This window comes from Lepisma saccharinum, chromosome 1 (assembly GCF_977018435.1).
Source record: "Lepisma saccharinum chromosome 1, izLepSacc3.1, whole genome shotgun sequence".
Lineage (NCBI taxonomy): Eukaryota > Metazoa > Arthropoda > Insecta > Zygentoma > Lepismatidae > Lepisma > Lepisma saccharinum.
The window spans coordinates 112,563,457-112,582,669 of record NC_139229.1 but is presented as its reverse complement, the minus strand read 5'-3'; the positions used below and the strand labels follow the sequence as shown (position 1 = coordinate 112,582,669).

General features: G+C 40.0%; 1 protein-coding gene across 1 annotated transcript in view; it reads right to left on the bottom strand.

The window, feature by feature from the left end:
- Positions 1-19,213, bottom strand: part of LOC145985159 (uncharacterized) — a 225,845-nt gene that overhangs the window by 19,275 nt on the left and 187,357 nt on the right. Inside the window, exon 5 of the mRNA XM_083118840.1 lies at positions 18,794-18,831. Coding sequence (XP_082974966.1) covers positions 18,794-18,831 — 38 coding nt within the window. The remainder of the gene's footprint in view (positions 1-18,793; positions 18,832-19,213) is intronic.

Sequence of the window (19,213 nt, the reverse complement as noted above, 5' to 3'; positions counted from 1 at the left end):
ACAAGAAAGGACGTAGAGGAGACGGAAGACAGACGAAGAAGAACAACTCAGGGGGCGGTAAAGGATGAACAGAAAGGGAAAGAAAGGAGTGGGCGGACATGATGGCGAGGCGGCGGTGATAAAGGTCGACAGAAGATAGAAGAAATAGAAAAGGGCCGAAGTTTGCCACAGATCCATAAATAAGATGGCGCAAATGTTACCTGGAGTTTCAGGTTAACTCGGTGTGTAAATAGGAAATAAAACTGCTATCTGTTATGGTCGAGGCGGCCTTCGGAGCTCTGATCTTTTTAGCGAAGGACACGTTCGCCAATCCATTGAAGCGGGGCTTTGGACAGTAACTGTTTCCTCTGAGTTAACTCGGAAAGGATAGGCGTGTCTCGTGAAATGAACCTGATTCCATTACTACCCGTCCACAGTAATGCCTGAATCACACGAGGCTAGATCTCCTGCTGGATTTTCCAGTTCGACTTGGACTAGTTGTGTGGTACTGGCTCAGCTGCTAGGATTCGCCTCACACGAAATTTGTTACCGTACTTTTCAGTATAGTTTTGTTCCCACAAGGCATTGCGTAGAGCAGACAAGCTAAGGAGATGGATGGGCCTCCTCGGTGACGCAGTGGAAGCGTCGCCGCCTTGTAATGAAGGGGTCCCGGGTTGGATTCCCGGTGGAGGCACATAGTGGTTCGGAGCCCAATTTAAACTGTAGGCCAAGTCCCGATTAGTCTTAGTGCGCATAAAGTGGACTTAAAACACCACTCAATCAATCAATCAATAAAAAGATGGATGAACGTTGTAGGGAAGTAGCTACTGCTGTTATTAAAAATTAAAGAATTGCTTCTAAAAAATATATCAATCAGGGACAAGTATTTCTATGAACTTGGGTATGTATTGGGTCGGTGCATAAGTTCGTACCGTTTTGTTGTGGGTTGGCAACACTGCGTTCCCAAGAGTTCCTTGTCCGTTATTCCATTGTTATGGCTTAGTTTGTAGTTTTGTGTTCGTGCAAACACAGTGTATTCTAATTCTGAGCACATTTTATCTACTTTGCCAACGAAACAAGATGGAGTGTCAAGTGGACAAAGTTGAACATTTCCGGCACATTCTGCTCTTCGAGTTCAACCAAGTTTAACCGTGGATCAACTGCAGGATGGTTTTTCCTAATGAAGCTGCTCTTGAAACTTGGCTAACTGATTTCTTCAACTCAGAAACAATTTATGCTGTGTACTGGGCTAATGCCATATACTGAAAAACACCAGTTCTACAGGCGAGGCATCGAACTTCTCTCGAACGTTGACAGTTGGTCATTGACAATGGACGAGACTAAATTACTGAGTGAGTGTTGTGACCAGTGGCGTAGCATGGACATTTCGGGTGGGGACGCAAAGTCCGAAGGAAGGGTCGGCCCTTTCTTGCTTAATAACTTACTTATGGTATTAGTCGCCACAGGTATTGTTTATTTGCCTGAAGTCAGCTGGGTTTTCAATAAAACATCATCCATACATGTTTTAGCTAGACAATTAGATGCCTCACTATGCCACAAATGTTTTGAACTCTGGTGTTCTATACCTTTCTGCATGACGCAAGTCATTAGAAAACCTACCTGAATCACAAGCGCCTTTGAACAACAGCAGACGTCATTGTTGTGGTTGATCCAACTACTCATTGATTTGGTTTATTTTATTTCGCTTTTCTACCACTTTTGGTTAATTGCGAATATGAATATGAGTGATGATATTGATGAAGGGACACTGACAAAGAACACCCGTGCTCACGCTGGGATTTGAACCAGGGACCTCTGTCGTCTTGGCGCACTGTGAAAAGCAGAGTGGATGATCCAAATATCGTACACTCTACTGACGTAACAGTGCTGATTAGTAATTCAGACCACTGTTTATTACATCTTGAGAATGCTGATAAACATTTTAAAATAATTTTGTCCAGATACCATTCGATGTTAAGAGTTTTCAAATGAATGCTAAACATTTCCATTGACACAATATTAAGCAGTTAGATAATAACGAAAAAATACAATTAAAAAAATTAATAGTTTTGCGGGTTAAGTGGTAGAGCAGCAACACGCTGAATTTCTACCACGAGGACTTCACCAACTTACTTCACAAAAACTGTGTTGATCTTTTAGTTTCTAATGCACATCGCTGTTCGTGCGATAAATCATACAATGCAGTGACCATTAAGAAGCAGTATATTTGAGATTGGTAAAGTTACGTCAGTCAATATTGCGTATTGTAGCATCACATAGCACGAGTTGCATGAGAGCGAAGAACCGGGTAGGAATTCTGCCGCTGTCGTCTGCTTCAGAAGGCAGGAAGGGTCACATGAACCAATCACGGTAGACCTCTCGTACGCCAGCGTAAGAGAGCCCATTATTGCGCGTGCTGTAGAAATGGAAGCTTTCCCTCCATAAAGGCAGCAAGGAATATAGGAGTCCTGTACGCCGAACCTGCTCGGCGTCCGGCCGGGAAAGGCATTGAAAAGAGATGCTAGAACGAGTGTTGAGAGTGGGGCGTTGCAAGCGGATCGCGAAAAATAGCTATTATAATACCATGAAGGTCAAACATATTTGAAATTAGTCACGTTTTACTTTATAATCACAGCATTTTAGCATTTTTGAAATTTTAAATCTGGGAACGCCGGGCGTACGTGCGTACTATAATGCTACGCCACTAGTTGTGACTGTGTGCGTATAGACTACAATAACAATGTTTCATCTTACCACCTGTGTACTTGTGATAGTATGCCTATTAACATATGTTATAAAACGCTACGAACTTATGTACCGACCCAATCCATTCACACATAGGCCTACATGAGATTCTCATGATTCATTCATAAAAACATATTTTGTTCAACTAAATAGGTCAAATATTTTATACACTAGCATATAAAGGAAAGTGCTCCCCTGTGCTTTGCACCACGCCATGAAGACGTATGGGGATGTGTTGTGGAGTTAGGGTTACATACTATCTTGATCACGGCCGAAGGTGGGGGTGATGTGATAAGCACCACGCCCCTGGCCGCCTTTACTCACCAGTTTCCTCCAGTTACCCACTTTATTCGAGGCTGGGTAGGCGCCGGAGCCACTTGAACAGGTTGAAACAATCCCGGTTTTCCCCGCCGGGGATCGTACCCGGGTCACTCGGATGGTAGTCAGACACCATAACGACTTAGCTATCGCAGCTACACTGGTAATAATAATGATTTTCATTATCGACTAATCACATTTGTCGTGTACAAATCACATCGCTTTGTTGATAGATTGATTTGCTTTATTTTACTTCGCTTTGTGCCACTATTGGCTAATTTGCGAACAGGGGGATTAGTGATGACATGATGAAATTGATGAAAGGACACTCACAAACATCCATGCCCAGGATTTTAACCGGGAATCTCTGGCGTCGTAGCACGGTGTGATAACCACTCCGCCACGGGGTCCGGCTCATCCCTTTCTATAAATTCCTACATCAGTGAACATCAATGCAGATCATTTCTGTTCTTTTCCTATCATCGAGCTGCGAACAAAAACAACCAGCACTTGAAAACCACAGACAAAAAACTTTCCCTTGCCAAACTCACAGATTATTTTCACGTGACCAAACGTTCGGTCTGATTGGCTCTTCCACAGAGTCTATAGCAGATAAAACCAGTTGCAATTAGAATATGGTCTTGTCGTCAATACCAGTTTAGCAGCCAGCCTGACAGCCATCATTTCCAGCCAGGCCAGCAACAAGTAGGGCATTCCTACTGGAATTCAAGCTCCGTGGGATTCCGCTTTTAGTTCAAAGTCCATGTAAGCAATGCGACACACACAATTACATATCAAGGATGATGCATTTTTTGTGCCTTAGCCACAGTCAAATGTGTAACTATGGTTTCTTTAAAATAATCGTGACTGATCTCAAACAATACATTTTTAGTGCATCACAGGAAACAACAGCTCATAAAATTAAACCTTGATGCATTTCACTGTGTATCTTCATTTACCTAAAGTAAATGCAGTTTATGCATTTTTAATTTTTGACTGGAGTTATTTGTGTAAATTGAAACATACTGGGTTCTGTGTGCACACGGCCTAGGAAAGGTCCTATTGGCTGATTTCAGTGGTAGATCAGTTAGTTGGGAGAGCGCAGGTACAGATGCAAATCATGAAATGGCTGTTTTGAAAGAAATACTGAATGTCATAATTAGGGCTAGGAGTGGATGAGAAATCACATTTTTTTCTGAGTCCGTTTCCCTTCAGACCAGCAAACATTATTTTCAATTTTCATTTTTATGCATATTTCGGACTTTTTGGCTTTTAGGTAATTCTTTCAGTATTTTCTAATGTTTTTTTTTTTACATTTTTTGGGGGCTTTTTTTTATTCTCCCTCGTTTCGTGAATTTTAAATGCATGTCGTAGCATAACTTACATATTTAAGTTTCCTACCATGGTGCTTAGAGCACCGGTCAGTGGAAATGTACAATATTATTTTAAATGAAATGTTTGGCAATGCATTAAATAATTTATTGTGGTAAATTTATATTGCCTCCAGCAAACTTAAAATTCATTGTGTGTTGATGTTCCCTTGGTGGTCTCTATTATTGCTTTAATAGCAATGTTTTTAAAAAAAATCTGATATACAAGAAACACAACCGTATTCTCAGATGCTGGCCGACTACTATATCATAAGAGGCGGCGCAAAAGTCATCACCTGATTTTCTTAGCCTACAGCTTGGGTTTTAAATTAAACAAAGTAGGTTTTTTTGTGTTAAACTTTTATTGATACTTGTAAGTTTAATGTCCTCAATTTTTAAAGATAACATCCAATAAATGACCACAATTCGAATTGATGCACATTTGGGCTCTTTTTATTGCGTTTTCAATGGTGTTGGAAATCTGCGGGAAAATGTTTTCAATTTCATGCTGAATATTGTCCTTTAGTTGCTGTAACGTTTCTGGCTTATTCACATAAACCAATGACTTCAAATATACCCAAAAGGAAAAAAAATTGGAGCGGTCAAATCGGGGGACCTGGCCGGCCATGGCAAATCACCAAAACGGGATATTACTCTGCCCGGATAAGTGTCACGCAAAATTGTCACAATTTTTCGAAGTTCTTGTGGGGTATACTTATTCATTTTCGCACACAATAAATTTCTTGAGTATCTTCTATTTAACTGTCAAAACACTACTGATATAAACAACAAGGTGTCTAATTAAAAGTCAGTTCAAATAGGATGATGACTTTTGAGCCACCCTTTACAAGGCAACAATTTAGAAATTAGTGAATTTGCTTTGGTAACTGCTTCTTCCATGGAGCGCAGCCGCTATCTACTATCCGCATTATCCGGCGTGATTAGCCAAAAGTGGCAGAAAAGCTACGCTAAATAACAAAATTCAAATCAAATAAATTATTCCATTTATTACCCTGAATTTTTCTTTCAAATCCAGTATTTAAAAACTGTGCTCCAAAACTATCTTTTCGCGTTAAGTTATTATTGTAGTCGAAAATTTTCGAACACACACAAATTGCTTGATTGTCGAACCGGTATATACACACCACTCTTGCCCCCCACCCCCCTCCTCTCTCTCTCTCTCTCTCTCTCTCTCTCTCTCTCTCTCGCCATTTTCTTCCTTCCTTCCATCTTTCTCTCCTTTCTTTCATCCCTTCCTTTCTTTTTTCTATCTTCCTTCTTTCTTTTTTTCCTTCCTTCTTCCTTTCATTCTTCCTCCTTCTTTCCTTCCATCTTTCTCTCCTTCTTTCTTTCTTTCTCTCCTTTCTTCCTTTCCTTTATTTTTTCTATCTTCCTTCTTTCTTTTCTTCCTTCCATCTTCGTTTCATTCTTCTTTCCTTCTTCTCTTCTTTCTTTCTTTCCTTCTTTCCCTCTTTCCTTCCTTCTCTCTCTCTCTCTCTCTCTGGAGAGAGAAAGAAAGGGGAGGGAAGGAAAGAAAGAAGGAATGAAAAAAGAATGAAAAGAAGGAAAGAAGAATGAAAAAAGAATGAAAAGAAGGAAAGAAGAATGAAAAGGGAAGAGGAAAGAAAGAAGGAAGAAAGAGATGAGAGAAAGAAGGAGAGAAAGGAGGAAAGTAAGGAAGGAAGGAATAAAGAAGGAAGGATAGAAAGAAATATGGTGTACCAAGCAGAATATTTCATTTCAAACTACGTACAATGGAATAACTTTTTGACATTCCTAAAACTTAAAGTTTATTGTCACAAAAATACAATCTTCTCACTTGTCTCTATCCTGTGCAACACGAATCCATCTCTATCAGTTTGCATCAGGCCTACCTTGAAATTGTTCTTTCACCTCCGTCCTGGTCTTTCTACGGGTCTCTGACCATCAGGTTATCATCAAATATAATGTAAACTGGATCTAGTAGTTTATATGTGTGCGAAACTTCCGTAGTATAGGGAATCAGAATAAACAATGATTTCCTTACGCAACGTATATAGTACCCTTTGGTCACATAGCGATTATCACAACTTTTATGCTTCTATTTTTGCAAAGAAACAGATTTGAAAAGTTTAAAGCATAAACTTTTACGTAAAGGTGCGTGCTGTTTATCGGAGCTTTACAAAACACCTTGCAGGTGAAAAGGGTGCAATAAAGTTAATAGTATGGGTCAAACCAGAATCTGAATTGATAATAACACACAGCCAGCGAAGACAAATTCACAGGGTATGATAACATGTGCCATATTCATGATAGTGGGAACAATTTTCCTTTGTGTGCTTCCATGTTTCTAAAGTGAAGCCTGTTATGTTGGGTCACTCTTAGAGCTGATAGCGGGAGGAGCGAAGTGAAATTCTACGGTTTCCGGGGGCTGCTCGCCCTCTGCCAGAGGCAGAAGTTAAATTCTGTGAGAGACGGTATGGAAATTCTTGGCTTCCGGGGGCTGCTTGCTACAGCGAGAGACAGAAGGGAAATTCTGTGAGAGACGAAACGGAACTTCTTGGCTTCCGGGGACTACCTGTCACAGCGAGAGACAGAAGTGTGAAATTGTGTGAGAGACGGAAGTGACATTCTTGTCTCCCGGTGGCTGCTCGCCAACTGCGAGAGACAGAAGGGAAATTCTGTGAGAGGTGGAAGGGAACTTCTTGACTTCCGGGGCTGCCCGTCACAGCGAGAGACAGAAGGGAAATTCTGTGAGAGACAGAAGGGAACTTCTTGGCTTCTGGGGGGCTGCCTGTCAGTGAGAGACAGAAGGGAAATTCTGTGAGAGACGGAAGGGAACTTCTTGGCTTCTGGGGGGCTGCCTGTCAGTGAGAGACAGAAGGGAAATTCTGTGAGAGACGGAAGGGAAATTCTTGGCTTCTGGGGGGCTGCCTGTCAGTGAGAGACAGAAGGGAAATTCTGTCAGAGACGGAAGGGAACTTCTTGGCTTCTGGAGGGCTGCCTGTCAGTGAGAGACAGAAGGGAAATTCTGTGAGAGACGGAAGGGAAATTCTTGGCTTCTGGGGGCCACCTGTCACCGCGAGACATAGAAGGGAAATTCTGTGAGAGACAGAAGGGAACTTCTTGGCTTCTGGGGGCTGCCTGTCAGTGAGACACAGAAGGGAAATTCTGTGAGAGACAGAAGGGAACTTCTTGGCTTCTGGGGGCTGCCTGTCAGTGAGAGACAGAAGGGAAATTCTGTGAGAGACGGAAGGGAAATTCTTGGCTTCCGGGACTACGTGTCCTTCGCTTCGCCTCGCGTCTGTCCTAGTGGGTGATCGCCCTTAGAACATAGTGTAGATCACAACATTATTGAATTAAGTACTTTTATAATTGCCTCTATATACCTATCAATTACCCGGATTATAGCACTAAGCAAATTGGTTGCGATTTAAGCGACTATGTTCTATTAGCTGAAGTTATGCTAGCAAAAAATAATTGCATTTCATAGTCATTTGTCTTTTAGGTGAAACAGGAATTCCCTAAGCTTACATTAAAATTATTATTGTCTGTTTTATAAGAAATTGAAATTCACATGTCAATATATTTGCACATACACAAACATACATAAAAACACATTCAATAGGTTTCGGGTATAATCCGAAAAATTCAAGATGGCGGACAATTTTTTAAAAAATGGCGAAATGGTTATTTGATTTCAAGTGATTTTCTTTCTCAAAATGTCTCTGTTCTGACAGTGCTTTTCGAAAGTACTTTCATTTGCCTTTCAGTTGGTATTCGGCGAAATGGGTTTATGAGAAAGAACATGTCGGCTAAAACTGAAACTTCAGGTTCATCCAACAGTAAGATTTGTATCTCTATCCTTGCACGTTGTGGAGAATTTCTTGTTATCTTTTAATTCGTGGGTCATTTCCAAGAAAATATAAAAAGAAATTGATGTCCCGAAGGAAAAGGTATTGTGTCGAATACAGACAGATATAAGACACAAGAAATACAAAGAAAAGGGTGACCCTTTCTTCAGTTCTTTTCCCACGGACGGAACAGCAGGTGAATGCGTACTGTCGCCACTTCTATGACGTCATTTCCGTTCCGAGTTCATTCTTTGAAATATCATTCCTTCCATTTGCGTCTCTGTCTTGAACAAGAACCAGTAAAGTGCTTCCATATGCTTTTCAAGCTGCTTTCAGGGTTCTAATGAAATGTCCGTTAAGAAGAAGAGCAAAAAAACCTTTTTTTTTACGTAATGGTCATGCACGCTATGATGTTTCTCAGGAACTACCACAAATCTCTGGGACCAATAATTTGCTAACAGTGATCTATTTCAGAACTATACTCGGCGACGTGAAATTAGACTTGGAAGAATTTCCGGTGTTGCCACAATGATGCCAGGTCATCGGAATTGCGACAGTATTCGTTTGGATGTTTATGACAATGTGTGTTCAATAGTTTTGTTGCTCGGTCTATGTAGGCCAGGCAAACTGAGGCAATTTTCCACCCAACCTGGGCAAAATTGCTTCGGAAGGTTTTTAAACAATTTTTAGCTCAGGAACCATTGCTGAATAACATATCCAAAATCAGACAAAATCGGACCACGGTAAAACCCCCAAAAACGGACTTGCTATTGTGAATTTCCTAACATTTTACGTTTAATTGCGAATTTTCAAAATATTCTGGATATTACTTATAATTTGTGATCCCTTGTTGTGTCAAATTATATTTTGGCTCTAAATTGTGCGCGATTTGTGGGGAAAAATTGGACAATGGACAACAGGTAGTAAAAGTATGATCATCAAGAATGACCAGCATTGCATGTAACTTGATAAATGCTGATACAACCGTGGACGACTTGCAGTTGCAAGCTATGCTGAAAATTCTCTCCATCATTGTAGCAGCCAGATATCACAATTACCTCAAGCCCCTACACCTGTATTTGCGGAAACTATAGTTTGTCATCTCAAAATCCAACCATGCAGAAAATGTTCCTGGGAGGGTAATTTGTAACAAGAAGAAGTGACAGCTTATGGGCCAGTCTCTGAGTTTTGAGATTTTAAGTCCACTTTATGCACAGAAAGCAGAGGCGTATATTCGGGGATATCTAGGCTATCTGCGAAGCCCAGGCTCTGGGAATAAAATACAGAAAAAATATCTATCAGAAAATGTGCATAAAATTGTTCATTTCAATAAGAAGATGAACCTGATTTCTTAGAAGTTGGAAACATTGTCCGCTTTCTTTGAATTCGCGAGAAGCCTGGCCAAGCTGGTGGGGTAACGGGTAAGCTTGACAGGGCTCCGATCAATGTTGCAAACCAATTTTTCCCACCATGTAATTTCCCCAGGATCGGGGAATTGTGGAGTCAAACTATTACAGGAGAGAGAACAGGGTTGCATATGGCGGGGAAAAAACCTCTGAACTTCCTCAACAGTCTGGGTCAATGTTGCAAACCAATTTTTCCCAGGAATGGGGAATTTTGAAGCCAAATCATCGCGGGAAAGTGTCATGTGGTAGGGACAAGAACATCATTGAACGCTTGCAGAGGAGTTGAAAAAGAGGTCGTTGACCTTCAAACAACTAGAGATACAGTGGGGAGTAGAAAATTGTTGGCTGAGCGGGAATGGTTTACCGAAATGACAAGGGCCAGTTCTAGTCTAGAATCTAGATCGTGTCGAGTGGTCTTGGTGCTTGGAATTCATTTAGAGGGAGCGTGTGAATACAGTAGTGAGTGGATTGTATTTTTGTGAATGATATGTGCTGTGTTGTGTTGTGAAGTGTACTGAAATGAGGGATATAATTAACAAGCTGTCTATTCGGCTTACGAATGACGATAAGCTTAAAATCGTTGTGGAATTTTCTTGTATGTCCACTTTATGAACAGATAAGCTAATGGTGATCGGACCTACAGTTAAAGTGGTATCTAAACCACCATGTATCGGACCCGGGACCCCTTAGTTTCAAGGCAACGACGTTAATACTGCGCCAACAAGGAGTACCCGAACTTAAAATTGTGAAAATAGGTAGGTTGAAATTTTATTTTTATTCTCGTATATAGGCCTACATAATATTACACAATATGGGCCTCTCATTTATGCAAATAAGAATGGAATTCTTGAAATCCTTTCTTTACTGACAGTGTATATTTCCATGTTTTATTTATGAGGTAGCTATATATTTTTAATCACAGAGTCACATCACTTCAACCCGCCACCCCAAATGAGTTAAAAAAACAAAAACACCTCCATCAGCAAATTTTTGTCCATTCGAACACTATGATATGGTGCGATAGCCCAGGTTCTGAACCCAGTATACGCCACTGACAGAAAGACTAATTGGGACTGGAATTACAGTTTAAAGTGGGATCCGAACCACTGTGTGCCTCCGCCGGGTATTGAATCTGGGACCCTGGGCCGGACTCTGATCAGACCTCGTAATAGAACAAGTACTAATGCATTCCCTTCAAAGCAGGGGAAGACTGACACGAGGAAACGGATTTACAGAAATCCAGAAGGCAACATGGCTGCTTCCCATACACCTGTGTTGTGCCACTTACAACTTGGCAATGCAAGAATATATCAGATTTTGTTAAAGAGTAGTGAACAACACAATTAAATGTGACAAACCAGACAAATGGGAGACCGGATTGATATTAAACAAGCAACCAAACGACTAGAATCTACGAGGGATGATCGAAAAAAAAAAAAGGTTACAAAGCCTATTATGGCGTATGACGTATGTGTTAGACATAGCTGGAAGATCAACAACACACCTGATGATGGAGGACACTCAACACTAGTCCTCGATGTAATCACCTATTTTGTTCAAGCACTTGTCACAACGGTAGATGAGGTTTTCCATGCCGGTTGCACAGAAATCCGCGTCAAGTTCTCGTAGCCACCGTGAGGCAGCTCTCTCTTGACAGCATCACATGTCAGATAATGGTGGCCAGCCAACCAAATGGTAGTCCCAGCTCAACTGATATTGAACGTAATGTTCTTCTTCTGTCCTCACGAATGTACTCATCCACAAGAGCACAGTTCACGTCAGTGGTTGAGGTACTGGGTCTATCGCTGTGTCCAGGGTTGTCATTGACAATACTGGTCCGTCCGTCTTTGAAGGCACGACACCACTTCGCTACATGTTGGCTTGAAATTGGCCCCTCCCCATACACCTCCACAATCTGCCTATGAATGTCAGCAGGTGTAGTGTTTTTGGCCCACAGGAACCGCACCACTGCCCTCACTTCTACTCTTGACCAATTTTCTAGACGAGTCACCAATTTAAATTTCCTCTTCTCGGGTATACAGTCAGAATCCGAAGTCCTCAAACCCGCAACAAGACAAACATGTTATTCATTTACACATAAATTTTCGTTACGTTACAGTGAATAAAACAAAAGTTATATGCTTTGTAAAATTTTTTTCAGATCATCCCTCGTATATCTCCATTCCATTTTGACTCATGTTTCTGCAACCCTAGTACAGCAGTTTTGAAGAATTGCATTACATCGGTACGTACATCGTCTTCAAAATGATTGAGAAAGAGGTGTTGAAATATTCTACCAAAAGATTGAAAAGTGAAAACCGTAGGATTTTCTTCTGCTGGTGTTGTTGTGAGTCCTGTCGGATACGATATATAAGTAGATGCAGCACTCTTTCAGAGAATGACGACTTTTGCCATTGCAGTGCCACTGGAAGATAGCATGTCTTATGAACTTCGTGCGTATCATCGTGCTCGAATGACAAAATTTGTTGAGGAGCCGGCAAGTCTTAATCACATCATGCAATACACAAATACACCAACAAGTTACGAATGAAAGATGTGGAAGAAGTTCAGTGTAGAAGCCAGTCCGTTTTGGATGGTGGATCTATCCTACATCGAGTTCCATTACGTATCAATGAAACGCACAAGAACATTGCAATAATTCCTGCTATACTGTACACCCACTAAATCCAGATTTCCTACTGAAGATGATTTGCTGTTCCTGCACGACGAAAAATGATTCCTCACGATGTGGATGGAAGCGTAATCGATTGTCCTCTTCAACAGGTCGTGGCGAGTGGTTGCAATAATACGTAGCATGTTGACAGTCACTAGCGTACGCATGATTCCTTCTTCATGGGGAGGGGGTGAAATTCTAAAAGTTGGCATCACCTACGTTCTACTGGTGGGTACACTATAAAATACTATTTTGTATATTTGGAACTTTCACTCAAAACTGTAGTCTGAGGATTAATTTAAGAGGAATTTGCATTTGCCAATTTGGTTTCTTGCTGCTCTCATATCAATTTTCTTATTTTTCTCAAAATTTCGGAAGGGATCTCATCTGCCCTTCCCTATGTGTACGCCAATGTTTACAGTGAAGAAGATGATTAATAAATTTACTTTGTCCATCCTTAGAAGTTGACTTTATAATTGAGAGAGCATAAAAATGAATTTTATTTGAAGTTAACTGTTATTTTCTCGATTTCTAACTTCTACAAATAATTTTAAATTTGAAAATTACATAATAAATTGTATATTGTTGAAAGGTAGTGTTAGTTGATATATTTGTAAAGGGAAATAAAAGTATTATCTCTCTATATAAAGTGTAATTACTTTATTTTTGCCTTTAGCAGAAAACAACCAATGCGCCATTTTGCAATCCGATTTTGGGGGCTTTCCCGTGGTCCGATTTCGTCTGATTTTGGATATGTTATTCAGCAATGATTTCTGAGCTAGAGACTCTTTAAAAACCTTCTCAAGCAATTTTGCCCAGGTCAAAGTCTGAATATGCCTGGACTAATGTCAATACACTGGGTCTTGAAGGTCCACATTTAACATAGATAAAACGGTTGTAATGGCAACAATTTTAACACTACTGAATCAAAACATTAAGAAATATGATTCGGACAGGGGCATATCCAGAAATAAAATTTGGAAGGGGTTCATCCAGGGGTGCCCATTCCTCAAGGCCAATAAAGCATCAGCCTCCCCCTCCCCCACCCCCAATAATAGTACGGGAATGGTTATGTCGCTTTTTTGTTTTGTTATTCTTGGAATCTCAATTTCAGAATTAAATGTCTGTTGACACTTTTCAGAAGCAGTTTGAAATATTTGGCTGAACTTGAACTGTCCTCTTGTCAGGGAAACGTTTTTTTTTTCAATTATTATATTTTTTAATGCTCTAATGAATTAGGTAATATCATGAATACAGATATGTATGTGTGAATGTGTGTGCCGGTACGATTGAACGAAGATTCAGTAATTAGTGAAAAAGCATTTTACATTTTTATTATTATTATTATTTAGGTTTTCATATTCTTTGCATAGGAACTATGTATGTAAACAAATCAGAGCCGAGTAAGGAGTGCACCGAGTCTCGAGAGAGGCGGTAAGGTCCGGATAAGCCAGGCATGTCACAAACTCTTCATCGTAATTCTCCCAAAGTTTCTGATTCTGTTTAGTGAATTAGTAAGGCTAAATCGTGATGAGGGCTCTGAATACTTCGACAACTGAACAGTAAAACTGAAAACCTTTTCACAGATAAATAGCGTAATTCAAAAAGTCTTCCTCTCGACTGCGGGTAGATGATCACTTGCTTGGGATGGGTCACTCTGACAGCTCCACTTAACTGACAAGGTTGTATAAATTTAACAAAAACATGAAGTGAATCAAGTTTTTTCTTCAATCATGTTTCGCACACTGACAATAGTCAAAAACAGATTCTCAACTGACATATCAATACCAAGTTTGAAACTTAAGAACTTTTAATTGATGTTATTTTAGAATCCACAAACCGTGCACACGGAGATAATTGTTATACATCTGCTATAAAGTGCCTCATCGTGAAGTATGTAGTATTTTTTAAAAAGTAAGAAATTGTGGGGGGGTCTGGACCTCATGGACCCACCACCTGGATACGACCTCCTACAAGGACGTATTTAGCGGGTCCGATTCCCCCCCGGGAGACTTACCAAGTACTAAAACTAAATAATGAAAATATACTTGCCTAGCATTTGTTGTATAATCGAGGCTTATTTATTTCACTCAGGAAAGCAAGGATTATTGCTTTGAATCACAGTACCAAAGAAGATTTATGCACGCTACTACTAATAATAATATGCATAAAATATTAATCAAGAACATTATTTTTTTTTGTTATTCAATAAATATTGCATTCTTTATCTTTTGACATTAATTTCCTTGCCAAGGCAGTTGGTTTTATTCAAATTTTGGCGCTTTACCTCTATTGTTTTACAATCTTTTTACGTATTCATATATAACAATACAGTGTTAATTAATTTACTTAGTATGAATATATCTATAAATTATATTAACGTATTATTTTAAACATTTATATTGGAATTATTATTATCATATCGTTACTATTATTTATTTTTTCTGAGACACTTTGTTCAGACATCGAAATACATTCATTTTGCAGCTCGTTGATCCGCGCATAAAAAGTCATGGTTGAGAAAATAGTTTTGAATATTTTATTTTCAAAAAAGTTTCCAAGCACCAATTTTATTCAATTTTATTTCCCAGCTAGACACCTCCTCAATACATTCACCGAGTCTAGTGAACGTAAAATTTATTTTTGACGGGGCTAGGATGATAGGAATTTACATGTTGCATCACATGTAAACTTACAAGCACGCTCAGGGGACTTGAGAAATCAAATTATGCGGATATTTGGTCAAAATCGAGATGTTGGTGGCAATGGTCCATTGATTTAACACAGTACATGAAGTGAACTGCTCACAAGATTGCCATGGATGGAAAGTTGTCCATATTTTCAAATGGGTTGACAACCATACAAAGGTAAAGATGATGCTAATTGTGAAGCGTGGGAACACAGTTTACAAGAAGCATAGCAGGTCCCAAAACTTGAATTGTCGAAGGGTGAAGACGTCATATGGTAGGCGGGACCGTTCTGCTGCAACGGATCTTTGCTGCTCCTTGGGAAAAGCGTGGATAGAACCCTTTGGTTCGCAAGGGTCGTCTGTGGTTACGTTTCCTGTTTCGTGACCTGCTGGAACGCCCTTTGTACGGACACACGGGAGCTGTGCAGATTTCCTTTCTGATAACCATCTCGTTTGACGCGATGTTGTCTTTAAGGGTACAAATCAGGAGCGTATATTCTAGGCTAACTAGGCTATCGATCACAAATTGTAAATAATATTATTCATATCAGTGAGATGATGATGCTGATTCTAGAGTTGGCAACCTGATTTCTTATGAGTTGGTAACCTCATTTCCTATGAGTTGGTAACCTGATTCCCTATGAGTGGCAACCTGATTTCCTATGAGTTGGCAACCTGATTTCTTATGAGTTGGCAAACTATTTCTTATGAGTTGGCAACCTGATTTCTTATGAGTTGGCAACCTGATTTCTTATGTGTTGGCAACCTGATTTCTTATCAGCTGGTAAATGTATTTCTATTCATAGCCTAGGACCACATGACATAGTGACTGGTACAAATATAGGTTTTTCTGACGGAAAACTCCATATGTTAACAAGCGGCAATTTGATAACAATGCTCACAACTTCCAAATGACATGTAAAAGGGTGGGTTCGACTTCGCAGTGAATGAACACCAGTTATACACCCCATTGCAAGAAAATCCAAGAGGATATGAAACAAACAAATGCTTTTCCTATCGGTGGGAAATTATACTTCTGCAATGCAAGCTGGTAAGATGGTTAAGGAGACCAGTAGGAACGCCAAGACGAAGATGGAGGGATAACATTGAGATGGACCTAAAGGAAATCGGTAAGGATGGAAAACATTGGATTGATCTTGCCCAGGATAGGGACAGATGGAAGGCTTGTGTTGCTGCAGCCATAAACCTTCGGGTTTATCCTCTTATTGCTGAAAACTTTATGTTAAAGAGCGAGCATTTTCAAAGTCAATTAAGTCCACTTTATGCTCTGGTAGGTTACTGGACCTTCAGTTTAAACTGGGATCCAAACTACTACGCGACGTGCCTCCACTGGGATCGAATCCTGGACCTCTTGAATTACAAGGCGACAATGTTACACCAAAGCATCGGTGGGGTGTTGGCGAGCATTGAAGTTGGAACACGTTTTTAAATAAATCTGCACGTTACAACAAGACATTGAGAAAAGCGATCCACACATACACAATCTCACTCATTATTAATATTTTTAAAAAGCTTTACCCAGCTTAATAATCGGTTTACAGAACTGTTTGCACCTCAAATCGCGTAGGAACTTACAATCTAGAAGTTGGTGTTATCTTTTTTTCTGATATTCGCGTGCATTTTGACAGAATAGAAATAAGTTAACACTTAATGCTACATGCAAAGGCTTATTAGTCCTGAAGAAGGTTCCATGGAGACTCATTGGACTCGGAAGGGCTGCCCTGTCTAGGAAAGTAAAAATGTTCCATGTTCAAGAGTAAAATTAATTAGTTCACTTTCAGGACTTTGATATGAAAGTATCAAAAAATGGTTCTCTAGAGAGATCCTTTTTCAGTGTTCAGGTGAAATTTGAAAATTTTCTGTCCACTGGTTCTCAATATAAACGTGACCAAAGTTATCCTGTAAGCTTATACAGTCTTGACGTCGAAAATGTTCAGAGTACCTTAACGAGTAATATGCCTACAGTTGAAACTGTATCAGAATCTAGGGCACCCGCAGGATTTTTTCTCAGGGGGGTAGTTATAGAAACTTTTATTATTATTACTATTATTTTTGTGGTTATTAGTATTATTATTATTATTACCACCACCACCACCACTACTACTTATGCTTTTTTTAAATCACATACACTTGTAATTTCCATATTCTGTGTATTTATATAGAATTTGCATAACTGATTTAACATATTAATTCATTTATGTAGGACAAAATGCTGTTTTCTATAGTTAGTTAAAAAGTGTAAAATAGATTGTAAGCTTAAATGTAACCGTAATTCAAAATTATAATAATAGTTGGTGTAACGTAATTCCTGTAAGTCACAGAAAACAATATTTGTTGTTACAAAATATCGCTACAATTTCACCATTTGAATTTCATTCTCTTTCCAGACATCTCAGGGGGGGGGGGGGCAAGTGCCCACCACCCTGGCCCCTCCATGCGGGCACCCTAGATCAGAATTGTCCTGTTCCACTTGTGACACCACGAGAATCGAAGGACGGACGTTGCTCCACGAAGACAGGCAACAGTTCAACTCCATTTTATGAATGGCATGAGCTGAAAGGTCCAAAAACAAACAAAACAGAAAGACTGTCAACAATGGCGACCGAAGCACCATGGAGAAGAGCGGGAGCATTGTTGCCGTCAGGGATTTCCTCGACGCAATAATAGCCGCCGGTGCCAACGACAATGAAGATGTTTTGGGAACGGCGATTGGTCGTCGATGACTTGGCACTTCTTCGTCCCTTGTGCCGGCATAAAGGCTGCAAGGTTGCTTCGGCCAAAAGGCAGCCAACGTGAAGAGACTTCGATGGGCCCCTAATAGGAAGAAGAAAGAGCATTTTCACGCCTAAAGCCGGAGTATTAGGAGAGTGAAGGAGGTTGGATGGCCTCTCGTAGAGGGGTCGTCGATAAGCAAAGACCACAGAGGAGGGTAAGGAGTTAGCAAGACTGAACTTTGTGGTCAACCAACAACGATGACTCAGCGAAAATCGAGCACCGAACTGTATTGGGGAAGGAAGACCGAAAACTTCAAAATATTACTACATCTTCCTTTCTTGTTCAAGTTTTATTCATCATTGGATTTTCAGCGTCTCCATTTCAGCGGCTGAACTTCAGACAGCGTGGATCTGAAGGAAAGGGAAAGGGGGGATTTCAGCTGGACAGAGCGCCAGACCTTTTGTTGTCCTGTTCTCCTGACAGAACAATAAAGGATTTCTACAAAAATGTTTCGTATTGTTCTCATAGACACTGGAGGCACTTGTCCGTGAACCAGGATGGGGGGTGCAAGTGTTTCCAACCCCGTAATTAACATTACTCTAGCTTTGGATACACATTCCTTACAAGCTGTTCAGTTCTGTTTGTGGTGTTGGGCTACATGATGCTCGGCTCGACTTAAAGAGTTTTTCTTGGGAAAATGTTGTTCTATTTATATTTTGGTTATTTTGCGTCGATTTTCTATTTTAGTAGGGAATTGCGATAATATGGAGAAATACAAACTTCTGTAATAGATGATGAGACATACTCAAACCCCTGTTTTACTCAGTATTAAACCTAGGACTCTCTGGGTTCGTAGCTGACATTCAAAATATATATAAAAATATAAAGGTGCATTGCACCGTTACATGAAGGGGAGGGTGTGAAGATAGAGCCGACAAATTCTTGATCTCGGCTTATAATGCAGAATGGACTAGTTTTATCCGCAAGTACTCATTGCCTGGAGACTGAGGGTTTCCCAGATCCGGAAAACATTTATATCTTACCTAAGACTCGAACGCAGGACACCTTCCTTAGTTGGTACCTGAAACAGAAATGAGAACCGTTAGAATATGGACTATCTTAAACTAATTCCACATAAAAGACAATAACGTGCTTACAAATCAATGTTTCATAACTCTGACCTTCCTTCTGCCATCTCAAATAGCCAGAATTATAGAGTAAAGCAAGAACCACCCATGCACACACAGAGTGGAGTACAGAGTAAAAGAGAATGGAAGGATGGCGTACAGAAATAAAGAAAGAAAACCATATAAAAATTCGAGGTAGAAAGAAATATATAAAGAAAGAGATACAGAAAAAGGAAGAGAGAAAAACGCAGAAAGAATAAGAGAAATAAATTAAGAGCGAGATGTTGAGAAAGGAAAGGAGAATGGAATAAAAGAAAGATACGAAGAGAGCAAAAT